This window comes from Python bivittatus, unplaced genomic scaffold, assembly GCF_059951505.1.
Source record: "Python bivittatus isolate LINGU-HERP-01145 unplaced genomic scaffold, Pbiv_v1 ctg000120_np1212, whole genome shotgun sequence".
NCBI classification, from domain to species: Eukaryota; Metazoa; Chordata; class Lepidosauria; order Squamata; family Pythonidae; genus Python; species Python bivittatus.
The window spans coordinates 145,236-160,099 of record NW_028277037.1 but is presented as its reverse complement, the minus strand read 5'-3'; the positions used below and the strand labels follow the sequence as shown (position 1 = coordinate 160,099).

The following is a 14,864-nucleotide window of genomic DNA, read 5'->3' as shown; positions in this document are numbered from 1 at the left end:
AATAGTCTTGTAGAAGACAATCTTGTTCAGTTTAGTATCCTCCAGATGTGATATAGTTACAATTAGAAGGCACCTGGCTGAAGAAGGTTGACCTAAAATAATTGGTTTAAGATCCTGCCTCTTCTCAAGTTGATAGCTTAACTGAAACTTGGCTCTGGGCATATAAAAAAAATAGTAAGTTGCTCCTTTGGGATTTTCTGCAACTGAGATTACAGTATAGCTAAACTGAATTACCGAAACCTACATAAATAACATGTTGACATGGATCTCTGGGCCAGGTTTATATAAACTAATAAGTTGGCATTACATACACAGACCATATTATGGTTTATCATGGTGGCCTTATTTGCACAACATGCTAAACTGCTTAGTTTCCCAGAAAAGACTGAACCAGAAACTACCCAGAAGTTATCTACCATGTTGTGCAAACCCCAGTCATTATGAATTGGAGGGTAGAAATAGGCAGAATTTGCCATGTGAACAAATAAAGTGATACGTAAAGGTAAAATTTCCTTCAATCAAGGTTGATTCCTGGTGATTTCATGATACATCATTGTAACACAATGTTTCCCTTTCACATAGATTTCATAACCTATTCAAATTGAATAAATAAATAAATAATATTTTATAAGAATAGACACATTATGGATTATTTGATATATGTGATATACTTTGGTGACATATTAATTTAATGTTAATTTTTAAGAGTTTGGTTTTGTTTGTTCTTTTTGTTGTTTGTTTTGGTAATAGAAAATAATTAGATAAATAATAGAATGAATGGCTGTATATTACATTTTTAATTCATGTTTCTTAATTGTTTGTTCTAAGTGTTTTATTACTCTAAGTTTTTTTCTGTATTTTCTTAAAATTGCCAATTCTAAGAAATTGGCAGTATAGACACTAGATTGCAAGCAGGAGCTTGAAAGCACTGGGGAGGAAGGATGATGTGTGTGCGTGTGTGTGTGTGTGTGAGATCGTCCTTAGCTCAGATGTCTTTTTTTGTTATAACCTTCATTGGATGAAGGGAATTCCCTATAAGCTGCCTCCTGGGGAAAAAGCCAGGTATCATTCAGATAAATAACACATATGTTGAATGTATCCCATGGCAATACTGAGCTATCAAGTTGGATATGAACCCATATTAATTAGTTGTACAACAACCATTTTTTCTGCAAAGAGTTAAAAGAATTGAAGCAGTTTTTAACCTCATATGAAATGCTTTTTTCCTAGATTCTTCTTGTTTCCAATGGAGGAAAGTTTATGAAGAAGACCTTGATTGGTGAAGCATATATTTGGCTTGATAAAGTGGACCTCAGGAAAAGAATTGTAAACTGGCACAAACTTTTGGTTAGTTCCACACAAGCTCATTGAGCAAAGATGTCCTTTTTTGGTGTCAGAGAGATCAAGCTGGAAGAGTCTACTTGTGTGATCCCAAGACTCCACTTGACTCCACTTTGATGTTAGATTTAGGTAGGCTTTCAGGATATGAAATAAGTAACACATATTCTGGGCTACTTAGCGCATTTTTATGAGGGCTAGTCCATTTGTTTTGCTGTGTAAAAACAAAACAGCAAAAGAAAAGGCATCACCCTTGGCTCAGATGATAAAATAAGTCCACCTGAATAAGGACTGTGAGCTAAGGGTTCAGTGATGTTAGAATCTTTGTAGCCATGAAGTAAACTAATGGTACCCCTGCACTTGAAGGCAAGTAGGAATGCAGAAACATTGGTTGTAGTTAGAGGCAGAATCTCAGAAAATGTAATCTAGGGTTTTTTGTGCAATCAGAAGGGAGACCATTTTATGCAAAAGCACCCAAGGACTGCCTTTCCATTCTCACTGATCAGAAGATTCAACTATGTTCTTCTGTACTTCAGAGTGTGCACAGTGAGATGGTACGGCAAATGGCAGTATCTTTTATTTTTATCTTACATAGTAGCAATGTTTATATTTATTTTCTTGGAGTATCAGTTTAGAGTAATAATCTCAGTGTTTCTCCATGTGAATAATACAAAATCACCATCTTAGAACATGAAGTCCAAAGGAAAATAGAAATGGGGAAAGACCCAGGATGTGTTGTACAGTTACCACTATAGCATGAAATAAAACATAGCCCTGAGTGTGTGGAAGAAGTCCCAGTCCACCCTGCCTTTTCTGAGTCTGTTGTTTACAAATAATGGGGTTGATTCAAAGGGCTTCTAAACAGAGATGGATACTATTGTGTCACTACCTATCTTGCTGTTGTGGACTATGTCTTGCTGTTGTGGACTACAAAGAATTGATGTTTCAAAATGTCTATAGTTTGAAGCTATCCATATTTTAAATTCGCTAACTATGCCAGTGGCTCCCTGCTCATTCTGGAGTTATAAATCATTTTTTAAAAAATGACTTCTAGAATGTGATACCACCCTCCACAGTAGGTGTAATGGCATACAACATCACAAATGCACACATCCATTCACAAGAGGCATTCTGCTAAATAAAATGCAAGTGAGAAGGTATTATAGATCTTTGTATGACAAGACCATATCTTGGTTATAAAATGAGAGAAATGTTTCTAGAGATATCTAAGCCTGCAGCAATCATTACCATCCATTAGGTATTTTCTAGAAGCAACAAAAATGAGGCTACCTATGGCTTCTGTGAACAAAACTGAATATACCTAGCCGTTAACTATGCTGACTGGCTTTCTATTCTTATTATAGAAACTGTACAGTATCAAAAGTACATATGCACAGCAAAATAACAATTTGACTTCAAATGGCAGTGCTTATCTTACTACCTTTACAGTTAAAGAAATATCTAAAAATTATACATTCTGAACAACCTGTTTTAGTTAATTTAATCAGTGAACATTTTTTCAAGAACTCCAGAAGCTAGAAAATATATGCTGGAAAGAAAGTATTGAAATTATATTTTATGTTTTAAGAAAGAAACACATCATGAGCCAATAAATAACCAAGAAAGGGTTCACAGTCCCAATTTTGTTTTCTACCACTACTTATATCTCATCCTGTATCTGTAATGAGCAGGACGAGATAGGGTATAAGAATATATATTAACAACCAATGTTCTGACTTAACTTTCATTTGTCTCCTTATAATTATATCAATTTTAATTCAATCCTTGAGGGCAGTTGGCATTGCCATTCCCCCAGCTCATATTGAAATAATTTACTACTTCAGCCCATAGGTACCACAAGAGAAGCAGAAAAAATATCTTGCACAGACTGGTACTGTTTCTCTGAAACTGTTTCTGAAACAGCCAGTTCCCTAATTCAGTGTAAAGGGTATGGGTGTATGTGTGAGTTTTAAATTATGAAATGTGCAATTTGTGCAAATGAATGACAATCTTGTTCTTGCTAAGGTTTATAACAAAGACAATGAATCTTCCAGTGGTTGCCATGGAGATTTCAAGAACTAGGAAGCAACAATTGGAAGCCTATAATTATCACTCTTAACTGAGAAAGTTAGGCTACTGTTGCAACATGCTATTACAGGGTATGGAATTCAAGAGCAAGAGACTGTTCATGTCAACACCAATATTCATTTATTTGTTCTTATATTCTTTTCTTAATTCTGCTACCCTGGGTTAAATGTCCCTTGCTCTCCACATTTTTCAGCCACTAGCATGGGGCCAAGCTCCACTATTCCAACCCTTTGGAATTACGCATGCCGTAACACCCATGTACCTGATGAATGTACCTGATTTGTGACAATTTGAGGTTGTTAGGAAAGATGGTTTCTGTTAAGGCCAGAATTTCTTTTCTCTTCATGTTCTTCATATATTATTCAATGCTACTGAAATTGTGATCCATCAGCTAATCGTTTTTGTACCAGTACTGGGACTAGCAATTGCCTCTGAAGTGTGCCAAGTCTCTTTTGATCAAATATCTGGATTGTACTAGAATCATTCTATGCAATGGTGAAACCCATTTAATGCAGTTTCCTTTTTATTAATGAAGACAACAAAATCCTTCTTACGGCAATTATTTTTTTATCAGAGAAAAATCACAGAACCTTAGTATTTAAAAAAATGTATAGATATTTCAGTGTATATGTTTTCCTCTTGATGGGGTGGGGGGAAATCCTGTTATATTTGTTTCTTCCTCAGATAAAAGCAAGACTTCTTATCTTAGAGTGAACTTTCTCCTGATTTGGATTTCTTGAAAAATATTGTACTGTTGATGGCACAATGAGCTTTATTGTACATCACATGAGTCTGCTGAGCTGAAGATAAAAGTAGTGTTGTGCAAAAAGCCTTGTTCAGGGCAAAACGTTTGAAATATGAGCTAAAGCACAGAATGTGTATGTGTATTGGCAAAGGAGGGATCATTTCTGTGAAAGAATCATATATCTCCATCTGCTGAGCAACAGGGCTTGAGTTCAGTTGTGATCCAAACAAGGTCTTTGAGTTCCTGTGATGAATACTAAATTATTTTCTTGTTATCACAACCCTTTAAAGGGATAGTATCCAGGAGCAATACAAATGCTATTTATTTTGTTACACTTTATGCCCTATCTGCTCCCCTCTAAAAGAACATATATCACTATTCTTCAATTCTACCAGAACTAATAGGAGTACCTCATTGTGAGTGCACTGGAGACACCAGTAAAATTTAAATCTGGATCCTTATTGTTACTTGAATTGTGTTTTTCTAAATGCCTAAATCATTTGTTTGGGGCAGCAACATGGGGAGTGTGAATCTGTAGCTGGTAACCAGCTGATACGGCTTCTTTTTCTTAGGATGAAAAAGTCAACAGTAAACATCTCTTATATTGTAAGTAAGCTAGCGTGCTTGATATAGAATTATTTAGCACTTAATTTCTAAAGATTTCATACAGATTTTAATGGTATATTTTTACCTTTTTATTTAAATCATACCTGATAATTAAGTGTTCAAATCATAGCTCATTCTACATATGGAAGTATGACTATATCTGAGGGAAAAAAGTAAACAAAATAATAGCCTCTTTTAAGTGATAAAGAAATCGAAGGAAAATTCAGTGTATATATTCAGTAACATCCCAAATGGAAACTGGGCAATTTGTCTTTGAACTAGAGATTTGGAATATTCTGGCCAATTTGCAATGTAGGATCAAGATCTTGAGTTAGAAATTGCTGCTAGAGTAAAATAATATCTGGATACTCTCTCTTTAAACTGTAACTTACTTATTGGTGTTTCCTATTTTTGGGGGGTTTTTTTGCAAAATCACAAGCACCCTAATGGGTTTTTAAAAAACATATAGTATACATGTATATCTATATATCATCAACTTGGACTAAAATGATCTAGAAGAAAGCTGTTTTCTTAATTTGTTATCATCTTGTAAATATACATTTTTGTATTGAGAAACATAAATGAGTTTAGATTCCAAACCTCATCTGTCATTAAGCATGTCATTGTCAATACAAGTTGGCTGTATTTTGTAAAAATGTGAGCACTCAGCAGTGGCAACTGACCTCAATGCCATCCTTCTGTTAGACAAAATTTGTAGCCTACCTGATACTTGGAGTAGTAGTGAAAAGAATAACAACTATTCTGGGAATACCAAATGAACAGCCATCTTACAATAGTCTTTGGAGAGATGTACTATTTCCACAATGAACGTTGCATGCTTCTGCAGTGTTTTGTTAAATTTTCTTTTTCATTTCTGCCTTCTAATCCTCCAAGAAAAAGAAAACTTTCAAAATATTTGATCAACATCTGCAAGAATATTCAAATGAAGAAAGACTTTTAAATCAGTTCTCAGACTGTCTATAAAATCCATGTCATGGTTTAGTGATTGTATACAGAATGTATCTTGAAAACCTATGTAAATTGTGTTGTTCAAAGGCTGTTAAACCCAGCCTGGCTAATAAATATTTAAAAAAATACATATACATACATACATACATACATACATACATATATATATATATATATATATTTGACCTTCTCTTCTGCCACTGAAATCTTGCACGGAATAACCAAAAAGACTAGTGGAACAAAAAAGAAAAGAATCTTTAAAGTAGTATGTCAGACTGAAGGTTTTGGCTCTGTTAAAATAAGAAAACTTCAAAAGAACCTGTATAGGAGCCACTATAAGTTACTGTCTTCAGTAAGGATTGGTTATCAGCCCATTAGTGGCACATGTTGGAAATGGCTGAGTATGAAACAATAAGGAGGTTTTATTGATTAGTCAGTAATTATAAAGGATTACTTGTGAGTTAAGCAGAATTTTTTATTGTGCATTGAAATAGAAGCAATACTTTATTGCAATGATAATAAAATGCTATGTCCTCATCAGATTAGTACCCATGGATATCAAGCAAGTGAATAGAGTTCTGAAATGACAACATGTGTTCTCCTACCTCCTCCCTGATTCCCAACTGACATCACTCTGAAGGGGCTAATCTATGTATGGATATATACATAGACCAAGATTCTCAAACCCATGGGGGAGCTTTTGTACCTTTATCAGGATGAATATAGAATGTCATATATAGACTGATATAGACTGATATGATATATATATATATGTGTGTGTGTGTGTGTGTGTGTGTGTGTATACACATACATATGTGTGTGCATGTATACACACACACACATATATGCATATATATATATACACACACACATATATGCATATATATATATACACACACACATATATGCATATATACACACACACACACACACATATATGGATGGATGGATAGATGGATGGATGGATAGATAGATAGATAGATAGATAGATAGATAGATAGATAGATAGATAGATAGATAGATAGATAGATAGTATATACTATTGTAAAGACCTGACACCTCCAGCTCTCAATCCCAGTAACTCTCCAGGCAACCATTTATGATTCAAGAGAAAGTTCATTTATTGAGAGTAAGTGTACAGATCCAAAGCATTATTAAGACTGAGCCCACATGTGCCAAAAGTTACTTTTACCTTTTCCCTTTCTTTCCCTTCACCCCCCTTATGTCCAGCTTTCTCACATTCTCCTGTTGGTATGACCTTGAACATTCCAGTGCCTGTGATAAGAGCCCATCTGCTTATAATGGTCTGTCCCAACTTCCATCTCCACACCACTTTCTATTCTCCCCTCCCATCCCTTAATGGCAGAACCGAAGCAAGTGCAAAAGCAAAGCGGCTAGCATAAAGAAATATTGTGCAGGAATGGTTTGCGAGGATTCTGACATTCTGCTCCTCCAAAAAAAAAGAAGTATCAGTCAGATTAAGTGTAATCATCCATCTGAAAAAGAAAAAGAGAAAGCAGACACCTAATATATATCACAATTCAGAAATGTATTAAGGTTTAGCAGGATAAGCATGATAAAACTTTTTGATTAAGTCTGGAGCTTTAACATGTCTTTTGTCTACCCATTCTGCCAAAGATTTAGGGAAATGCTTCCATTGCATCAACAGCTGCACACACACACACACACACACCCATGTTTCCTACTGTTCAGAATTTCTTTACCTTCAAAATGTTGCTCTCCCTCAACCATAATGGGTTTGGGGAGAGGAGGTGAGGGGTGCCATTGAGAAGATTCTTTGTAAGGCTTTAGCAAGTCACAGTGAAACACAGGATGAATTCTCTTGAACGTAGGGGGCATCTGCAGATGAACTGAAACAGGATTGAGCAACTTTTCAATCACAAATGGGCCAACATATTTTGGCCTGAGTTTTTTAGATGGTTGTAAAGATTTCAAATGCCTGGTAGACAGAAGGACCTTGTCACCAACTTTCCAGTCCTTTTCCAGGGTCCTTTTGCAATCTGCAAATTTCTTGTAGGTTGCCCTCGCCTCCTCCAAGGATGCAGAAATATGTGGCCACACTTGTGTCATCTGTTGGACCCACCCATCAGCTGAACTGACCTGAGTGGATTCTTGAGGTTGCTCTGGGATTGGCACAAAGTCTTGTTCCGTAGCTATTTTAAAAGGAGTGAGGCCAGTACTTTGATGCACTGCATTATTATAAGCCACTTCAGCAAAAGGCAATAGGTCATCCCAATTGTCTCATTGGTAATTAAAACATTTCAAATACTGCTCTGAGTTCAATCATTCCGAAGTTCCATCCATCTGGGGGTGATGACTTGAATTCAGCACCTGGGACATACAAATCAGCTTTAGGAACGCTCTCCAGAACTTGGTAGTGAACTGGACCCCGCGATCACTGATCACACGTTCTGGGACCCCATGTGCTGGATAAACAATTTAGCCAGTTTAGGGGCTGAAGGAAGAGAGGGACAGGCCACAAAATGAGCCTGCCTAGAGAATAGGTCAGTAACAACCCAAATGACTGTCTTTTTGTTGCTTTCAGGCAAGTCCACAATGAAAGCCATAGCAATTTGTTTCCAGGGTCTATCTGGGGTTGCCACTGGTTGCAGAAGTCCCATCAGCTTCCCACCACCACCACTTCTTTGCCATGGCACATATGGGGCAGGTGGCAACATAATCTCCTACCTCCTTTCTCATTGTTGGCCACCAAAACCGGTGCCTCAATAAATGCAAAGTTTTCACAAATCCAAAATGCCCAGCTGTTTTGCTATCATGGCCTCTGTAAGACCCATTTCCTAGCTTCAGCAGGCACGTACAGTTTATCCTGCCACCACCATGCCCCTAGCTTATTTACTAAGGAGCTTTTATTCTTGTTAAACCAGTCATCCTGTGATATCTGGTCATTCAGTTTCCTCAATAATTCTCCCTCTGGTGGTTCCTCAGTCTTTTTACTCTGTGCTCTAGTGACTACTAGAGCCTTAAGCCTGGCTGGATGCAGGGGATGACTGGTGCAATCACTTTCTCTCAATTACTGTTGTGTTGTGGCAGCTGAGATAAAGCGTCCACCAGGAAATTCTCTCCCCCCCCAGGAATGTACTTTAGGGAGAAATTGAACTGATGGAAATACTGAGCCCACCTCATTTGCTTAGGAGAGTTTTCTCAGGGCAGTTAGGGCTTCCAGGTTTTTGTGCTCAGTCCAGATTTCGAATGGGTGGGGTGATCCCTCTAGCAAGTGCCTCCAGCACACCAGTGCCCAGTGGACTGCAAACGCCTCTTTCTCCCAGACTAGCCAGTGCCTCTCCATCTCCAAGAATTTCCTCGAGATGTAGGCACACAGATATAACTCCTGATTCTCCCTTTTGCAACAACACAGCCCCCACCGCCACATTGGAAGCATCTGCCTGAATGACAAATGGTTTATCCAGGTTGGGATGTTTAAGAATAGGATCAGCCGTGAGCAAGCGCTTTAACCCTTCAAAAGCTTCTTGGCATTATTTTGACCAAGCTAGCAGGGCCCCAGGTTGTGAGGCTTTCGCTTTGTCCTTGCCCTTAGTTTTTAAGAGATCTGTCAGCGGGAGCACTACCTGTGCAAAGTTTGGAATGAAGTGGCGGTAAAAATTAGCAAAACCCAGAAAACCTTGAAGCTGCCACTGCATCTTGGAGGTTTCCCAGCTAATCACATCCTTTACCTTGGCTGGATCCATTTTAATCCCCTTATGCGATATCCTATACCCCAAATAGTCAATCTGTTCTTTATGGAAATCACATTTAGACAATCTAGCAAACAACTGCGCCTCCAACAGCTTCCATAGCATTTTTCTCACTAAATGCACATGCTCATCCATGGTTTCAGTATAGATCAGTATATCATCCAAATAAACCAGCACCGCCCTGTACAGGTCTCCTTGTAAAACCTCATTTATGAGTTGCATGAACACCCCAGGGGCCCCCTTTAATCTGAACTGCATGACTTTATAACGGAAGCATCCCGGGGGCAGTTGAACACTGTTTTCCATTCATCCCTTTCTCAGATTCTCACCCGGAAATAAGCGTCCCGCAAGTCCAGTTTAGTAAAAATTTTCCCTTTGGCCAAATGAGCTAACAAGTCTTTCATCAGCAGCAGTGGATATCTATTGTCCTGGCAAATGGCATTTAACCCCCTATAATCTGTGCATAGGCATAAGGAGCTATCCTTCTCCCTGAACAGCACCGGCACTGCGATTTGGGAGTGAGTCGGTTTGATAAATCCCCCTTGCACATTTTTGTCAATAAACTCCTGTAGGGCTGCCAGTTCCTTTGGCATATAGAATACATCTTCTTCCTTGGGAACTTAGCCCTGGGCTCAATCTCTATAGCACAGTTGCTGGCACGGGGGGGGGGGGGGGGAGTAATTGGTCCAATTCCTTTTTGCTAAAGACCACTTGCAAATCATAGTATTGCTTTGGAATCTGATTCACAGTCCCTTGTGCCACTTCCACACTCACTGCCACCTTCTCCCCCTCCGATGACCACTTGCCAACTTCTTTCATTTCTGCACCGCCCTCATTCAGGAAGCGTACAATCTTTTCATCCCAGTTCACCTCAGGGTTCCTTCTTTTCAGCCAATTCATTCCCAGAATTAAAGGGTTGGTAGCCATGGGGGTCACTAAAAGTTTAATAGTTTCTTGATGAGCCCCCATCCTCAGCTCAAGCTTTTCTGTACAAAACTCCACAGGAACACCCCCCCCCCCACTGCGGATCCATCCAGCTGAGCAAATATTACTGGGGTCTTAAGTCTCTTTAATCTCAATTCCAGCCTGCGGGCAACTGCGGGATTTATTAGGTTACGGGAACACCCTGAGTCTATTAGAGCCCACAGGTCAGCCCTATGGTTCATCCTCAACACCCTCAGCTTGACCCAGACTTTGATGGGACTCACCCCGGTTTCTTCACTCTCTGAGTCCTCCCAGGAATGCCCTTCCCACTCAGGAAGTGATGTCGGTTGCTGGGTGGTTGGCGAAACCGCCAACTTCAGCCCCTTGCTGGTGCGCCAAGCCCTGGAAGCTCCCAATTCCATCTCCACGCTGGTCGCTGCTGACTCCTTCTTCCTGGGCTTCAGAAGCTTCCATGCCTTCCACTCCAACTTCTTCCCTCCCGATTCCAGTTTCGCTTAAGGACACACAGCTGCGAAGTGCCCCAGCTCTCCACACTTAAAGCACACCTGGTGGCACCCTCTGAGGTGCTTGCTTTAGCCTTGGTCCCAGCCTTCTTGGTTCCCAGTATCCCTGGCAGCGCGCGGGTTCTCGCTTCTATGGTGCGCCACTGCTCCTCCACTTCTCCTGCCATGGTGACCCATCCATTGAGGGTTTTCGGTTAACCCCAACACACCACTCACTGCAACAACTTGGGTTGTAGCCCCCGTTGGAACAATTCGATCAGCAGCCCCTCTGGAATGTCCGGAAGTCTCTGAGCTAAGCCTCGGGACTCAAATGTGAACTCAGATACTGTTCTGGAGCCCTGCTTGAGCCTTTCCAGGTCTCAGCGTGCCTTTAAGGCAACACACAGGTCTTCAAAGCGGGCGCACAGAGCTGCCATGAAATCCTCTAACTTTTGCACCACCCGATCCTTTGCGTGGTGCATTCCGACAACCCACTCTGCTGCTGTGCCTTCAAAGAAACTTGACACATAAGAGACCTTCTTGGCTTTGCTGCAGAACAATTTCCCATATCCCTCCATGTAGATCCTCACCTGGGTGATGAAACCGGCAAGCTGCTCAGCATTTCCCGCGAATTTCATGGAGATGCCCTGCTGCTGCATTGGGCTCTTGTTGGTGTGTTTGGGTGAGTAATCCTCATCCTCCTTGCTGGATGCCCTTGCCTGATTGCTCAGCTGGCTCCATCAATCCTGGGGTCCCCGCTGATTCTTGGGTAGGCAGTGTGAGGCCACCTCCCAATGCTTGGTCCAGCACAATTCTCATAGCCCACACATCATCTGATAAGGAGACCATCTGCACCTCCAATTTCCCCATGCAGTCTTTCATCGAGGGGCCCCGTTCCTTTGCTCCCGTCCCTTTTGCTGCCACTCGGGTCGGGCACAACGATTCCACCAGCTCCTCCTCGGTCACCACCTTAACTTCCAACGGCACCCTGAAAGGACATGGTGCCTCCTCCATCTCCTCAATGACATTGTCTGCATCTCGTTGCTTGGCCATCACTGGTCAACGTGACACATAGGACTCCCCACAGGGCAAGTCTTTTCTGGTGGAAGTCCTCACAGGAGCCTTAGCAAAATGTAATGACCTTACAGCTCCAGCTCTCAATCCCAGTAACTCTTCAGGCAACCATTTATGATTCAAGAGAAAGTTCATTTATTGAGAGTAAGTGTACACATCCAAAGCATTGCTAAGACTGAGCCTGCGCACACCAAAACTTACTTTTACCTTTTACCTTTCTTTCCCCCTCACCCCCCCTTATGTCCAGCTTTCTCACATTCTCCTGTTGGTATGACCTTGGACATTCCAGCGGCCTGTGATAAGAGCCCATCTGCTTGTAACGGTCTGTCCCGGCTTCCATCTCCACACCACTTTCTATTCCCCACTCCCATCCCTTAATGGCAGAACCGAAGCAAGTGCAAGTGCAGCTAGCATAAAGAAATATTGTGCAGGAATGGTTTGCGAGCATTCTGACAATTATATACTATAGATATAGATATAGATATAGATATAGATATAGATATAGATATAGATATAGATATAGATATAGATATAGATATATACTGATGCAAGCATGTACTTCCATAACTAGACACCATGTTCCTAGAAGTTGTTATTTATGTATTTTTCCTTGCGGAGTTGTCTATGGAAATCTTCCCAGTTCTGAGAATAGACATCAAGGCAGAGACTCAATCACCCGTAGATCTACCATCTTCCTGCCCAAGCAAGCAGTCTCATAGAGGAAGAAGAAGATCAGAAGAAGAAACAAGGTTTGAGACATTTCAAATTGATCCTGTGAAACCTAGGAACTGGGTCTGCTTTACAAGTGAATTGTCCTTTAAATGTGAATTTCACATTTTGTTCTGAAACATTTTTTTTACTGCACTTAGAACTTGTGTTGATCTGATGAACATTTTCTGCTATACAAAATAGTGCAGAAGAATAGTGAATGCAATTATTATTCTTAAATTCTCCTGTGTAAACAAAAAGAATATCATGCTCAGCTGATCATAAAGAAGATATAGTGCAGTGACTGGAAGCCAAAGAATAGTTCCCTAAAATGCAATAGTTTCCTATATCTATGTAGTTTTCAAGTTGCCTTCTGAGGAACATTTGGAACAATGATCCCCTACAGGCTGGTATGTATACTTTCACATAACAACTGACTTATGTGGACATGGCTAGTAAAACAAAAAGGCATTAATAAATTGAATGCTTTGTATGGACACACTTCTAAATCATAAGGCTGAGACCAGCCCCTATTTTATATTGTAAGTATGCTTCAAGATGACCTTCAAGCTGGTCCATTAATTACACTGATTAAAAGGATTCTTTAGGGAAAAAAAGGATGCAAGGAGTAACAGGCGCCAAGAGGAGTTCTCTTTGAAGAACTCTTAATAAACATATCAGAGGTCACTATTACAGCTCTCCAGTGCTTCTAATTCAATTCCAACCTGATTCTTCAAACTGAGAAGGCATGCAAATATACTATGCCTTAAACTTTTTAAAAGAATCAGTTTAAATCCATAGCTACTTTAAAGAGTAAAAACTGCCTCACTAGGAGTGTGTCAGAACCTGCATCACCCAACTGTTGTTGTTTTCCATTATATTGCATTCGTTGGGAGTTGGGGTGATTTGTTTCTGCCACTTGTAACTAAGGAGGGGGGGTTGCTGTTAATGGTTGTAATGGGAGCTGGGAAGTAGCTTAACCATATATGGGCAATTTAGACTGGCTTGATTGCCGGCAAGGCAGCTGGGGCCCAAAGAGCCAGGAAGGGGCTCGGGTAGGAGGGGGAGGAAGGAAAGAGGTCACCACCAGGTGGAGAAGAATCGAGACGCCAGGCAATAAGGGGAGGGGGGATAAATAGAGGGAAGTTTACCCAAGGCTTTAGTTTTAGCAATGTTCTGTTTACAAGCTACATGTACCACGTAATAAAGAAGTATTTTTCTGAACCAAGCCTGGTTGCGTGAGAATGCTTCAGAACTGGGAGTTGGACATTGTGGACTTGACAGAGTGTTTGCGTACCACCAGAGGATTCTGGGAGAGTGAAGAGGAGCTCACCGTGAGCCACCGAGATCAAGCTGGTGGCCTGGGAACTGCCTCACTGGGAGCATTTGCATACCACCGGAAGACAACTAAGACTCTAAATCAGGAAGTCTGCTTGGAAAATCTATTTGGAAAATTTATTTGGATCTGCACAATCCTCAAGAGTAATAAAGTCATGGAGAAAGAGGCTAGCACTGTGGTGTCCTGCAAGGTTTGTGCTATGTTTGTGTTCCTGCCTGAGGAGGACTCCAATTATACTTGCACCAAGTGCAAACTGATCAGATTGCTGGAGGAGAAAGTGGAGGGCCTAGAGGCATGTCTAGCCACTCTGAGACTCATCCATGAAAATGAGGATTTCCTGGAAAAGGCAGAAGTGTGTCTACAAACTGAAGACAGCAAGGAAGAGACAACTACCAGGAAAAATGAAGCCCTAGAGGAAGAGGGATGGCAGCATGTCACTCAGAGGACAAAGAAAATGAGAAGACTATCGCTGCCACTGGAGCTTAACAATCAATTTCATAACCTACCCCTGGAAAAAGACATGCAGACATCTGGAGAAGGGTCTTCATCAAGTGAAGTTTTCTTCATCAGGAAGAAAAGACCTCGGACTGTCACAGAGGAATTCGCTAGGTGTCCTGAAGAGGAAAAGGTGTGTGGTGGTTATTGGTGACTCACTTCTCAGAGGAACAGAATCAGCAATCTACAGACTAGACAAGCTATCAAGGGAAGTATGTTGTCTCCCAGGTGCAAAGATCAAAGATGTGGCAGAGAGGCTCTCCCAACTAATCAAGCCCACTGATTATCCCTTTCTCCTCTTTTATGTTGGGACAAATGATACAACAAAAAAGAACCTGAAA

General features: G+C 40.5%; 1 protein-coding gene across 1 annotated transcript in view; it reads left to right on the top strand.

Annotated features, from left to right (window-relative positions):
• PCLO (piccolo presynaptic cytomatrix protein) overlaps positions 1 to 5,803 on the top strand; it is a 252,717-nt gene extending 246,914 nt beyond the window's left edge. The window contains exon 26 of the mRNA XM_088134818.1: positions 1,231 to 5,803. Within this exon, the coding sequence (XP_087990944.1) occupies positions 1,231 to 1,371 (141 nt within the window). The 3' untranslated portion in view covers positions 1,372 to 5,803. The remainder of the gene's footprint in view (positions 1 to 1,230) is intronic.
• The last annotated feature ends 9,061 nt before the right edge of the window (positions 5,804 to 14,864 follow it).